Source organism: Eimeria acervulina, genomic scaffold (genome assembly GCF_000499425.1).
Source record: "Eimeria acervulina Houghton genomic scaffold, Eah_scaff764, whole genome shotgun sequence".
Taxonomy (NCBI): Eukaryota; Apicomplexa; class Conoidasida; order Eucoccidiorida; family Eimeriidae; genus Eimeria; species Eimeria acervulina.
Genome location: NW_013549611.1, coordinates 13,442 through 16,556, shown reverse-complemented (window position 1 = coordinate 16,556; position 3,115 = coordinate 13,442). Strand labels below are relative to the sequence as shown.

Genomic DNA, 3,115 nt, shown 5'->3' with positions numbered 1-3,115 from the left:
GTTTGGGGATAGGGTTCAGGGTTTAGGGCTTAGGGTTTGGGGTTAGGGTTTAGGGTTTAGGGTTTAGGGTTTAGGGTTTAGGGTTTAGGGTTTAGGGTTTGGGGTGTACGTGGTGTTTTCAGAGGCGAAGAGCTGCTCGTAGATTATGGTGAAAGGGACCCGGAGGCCCTCAAACAAAACCCTTGGCTTAATGAGTAGCTGCTGCTGCTGCTGCAGCAGCAGCAGCAGCAGCAGCAGCAGCAGCAGCTACAACACTTTGATTAGCTGCTGCTGCTGCGGCGATACTCTAACATGCTGCTGCTGCTGCAGCAGTAACGCTTGAATTAGCTGCTGCTGCTGCAGCAGCAATGCTTGAATTAGCTGCTGCTGCGGCAGCAGCAACAACTCTCTAGTTAGCTGCTGCTGCTGCTGCAGCAGCAGTACCGCTCGAATTAGGTGCTACTGCTATAGCAGCAGCAGCATCTCTCTAATTGACTGCTGCTGCAGCAGCAGTGAAGCGCAGCAGCAAATATAGCAGGAGCAGCTAAGAAACCTGCAGCAACTGCTGCTGTTGCAGGTACTACTGCTGCTGCAGCTTCTGCTACTGCTGCTGCTGCTGTGCTGCATTTACAACAGAGACAGCAGCAGCAGTTAGGCTACTTCCTAACAAAGGAGACAGCAGCAGCACCGCGATAGGCTTTAATAGCAAATGCATGCAAAGACAGCAGAGAAGAGACAGACGAGAGACAAGAAGGAGACAGTAGACACAAGGGAGGTGAGGAGACAGTGCAGCAGCAGCAAGACACCAGATAAGCAGCAGCAGAAGCAAAGGAGACAGCTGAGCTGCTGCTGCGGCTTCAGCTGCTATTAGTTAAAGAGACGACGCAAGCACACAGGCTTAAGGGTCTCCTCCCCCAGCAACGCCTCTACACCTCGTAGCTAGCTAGCTAGCTATCTGGAGGGCTCTAGCTAGCTAGCTAGCTAGCTTGCTGCAGGGCTCTGACTAGCTAGCTAGCTGCAGCTGTGGGGTGTATCTGCAACATCTTAACGTAGGGGCACACCTAGCTAGCTAGCTAGCTAGCTGTCTATCTACCTATCTCTATAGTTAGCTAGCTATCATTATATATTAATAAAAATTCTAGAGAAACAGATTAAATAATTAAATATAACTGCGAAGAGGGAGGGCCCCCAGCCCCAAGATTGCATGCAGCAGGTGCCTGTACACCGGAGCTGCTGCTAGGAGACAGCAGAAAAAAAATAAATATATCTGTCTCTTTTTGTTTATTTTTATATTTTTATTTGTAAAGAGAGAGCCTCAGAAGCCGCGTGCTGGCGAAGAGGTAGGGGGAGAGGGGGGCCCCCAGGCATTTCGTCGGCTGCTGCTGCAGCAGCAGCGGCTGCTGCTGTTGCTGCAGCGGCTGCTGCTGCTGCTGCAGCGGCTGCTGCAGCAGCTGCTGCAGCCATGAACCGACAGCAGCAGCAGCAGCAGCAGCAGCAGCGCCCGGGGACAATTAGGGTGGGTTTGTCTCTGGCTCAGAGCAGCTTCTTTTCAGGAGATGTCTTCCGGTGTATCTTCACTCTAGAAGCAGCAGCAGCAGCTACTTCACCAGCAGCAGAAGCAGCTGCAGCAAGAATAGCAGCAGCAGAAGCAGCAGCAGAAGCAGCAGCTGCAGCAGAAGCACCAGCATCAGCACCAGCAACAACAACGCCAACGCCCCCAGCAGCAGCAACTACAGCAGCAGCAGCAGCAGCAGCAGCAGCATGCGAGGTTGAGGCAGTAGTTGTTCAGGTTTGTGGGGTCGTGTGCTGCCCCAAGAGAATAGACAGCGGAGGTCGTGCTGCTTTTCTTGCTGCTTTAAAGCAGCCGCAGCAGCAGCTGTACAGACACCTGGCTGCCCCTTGTGTAATCACGTGCAGCCCCTTTGCTGCTGCTGCTGAAGCACAAGCAGCAGCAGCAGAAGCAGCAGCAGCAGAAGCGGCAGCAGCAGCAGCAACGGGGAACCTGCCTAGCCGTCCCCCTGCCTTCCCAGCGCATGAACAGCAGCTGCAACAGCAGCAGCAGCAGCTGCTGCTGGTTGATCCTGCTGCTGCTGCAGTATATGGAGACAGCAGCAAACTGCTGTTCTTATCTGATCCTTGCGTCTTAGCGCGCAATGTATGTTTGTCTCCTCAGAGCAACAGCAGCTGCTGCTGCCCCAACAACAGCTGCTGCCCGCAGCAGCAGCAGCAACAGGAGCAGCAGCAGCAGCAGCAGCAGCAGCAGCAGCAGAGGGGTCAAAGGCGACTGGCGTTTGAGTTTGAATGCACACTTCCTCCTTTCTTGCCTCCATCTCATCGTTCTGGTGTGTTTGTTTATTTTTTAGTGCTGCATGTCTTCCGTTCTGCTGCTGCTGCTCCTGCAGCAGCAGCAACAGCAGCAACAGCAGCAGCAGCACAACACGCCACGCATGCTGTTGCTTCCATCCCAATCTGGGTTAGCTGCTGCCCCCTGCCGGATATCCCCCTGCTACCCACACTAGGCCCTCCTATTATTCCTGCTGCTGCTGGTGCAGCAGCAGCAGCAGCAGCAACAGCAGCAGCAGCAGCAACAGAAGCAGCAATAGCAGCAGTAATGCCCGCAGCAGCCGCCACTGAAACGGCGACAGCAGAGCACCAACAGCAGCAGCAGCAGCAACAGAAGCAGCAGCCACAGCAACTGCATGAGCAGCAGCAGCAACAGCAACAACAACAGGAGCAACAACAGCAGCAGCAACAACAACAGGAGCAGCAACAGCAGCAGCAACAACAACAACAACAGGAGCAGCAACAGCAGCAACAACAACAGGAGCAGCAGCAGCAGCAGCAGCAGCAGATGAAGCAGCAGCCCTCTGAGTCCTCATTGTGGCAGCAGCTGCCTGCGTTGCTGCTGCCGTTTGGTAGCAGCAGCAGAACCCGCACCACAGAGCCCGAATCAACAGCAGCAACAGCAGCAACAGAGACAGAAGCAGCAGCAGCAGCAGCAGGAGATGCAGCAGCAGCAACAACTGCAGCAGCAGCAAAGCAGCAGAATAAATACTTTACACCGCTGCTGTTTCGCTTTGGCAGCAAAGCAAGACAAATCTCTTTCAGCAGCAGCGGCTGCTGCTGCTGCTGCTGC

The 3,115-nt window shown here is 54.4% G+C and overlaps 1 protein-coding gene across 1 annotated transcript in view; it reads left to right on the top strand.

Moving 5' to 3' along the window:
* Window positions 1-1,441: 1,441 nt before the first annotated feature.
* The window catches only part of EAH_00048450 (hypothetical protein), a gene marked incomplete at both ends in the record, with an annotated part of 3,346 nt that continues 1,672 nt past the window's right edge, over window positions 1,442-3,115 (top strand). The window contains one exon of the mRNA XM_013394478.1: window positions 1,442-2,894. Coding sequence (XP_013249932.1) covers window positions 1,442-2,894 — 1,453 coding nt within the window. The remainder of the gene's footprint in view (window positions 2,895-3,115) is intronic.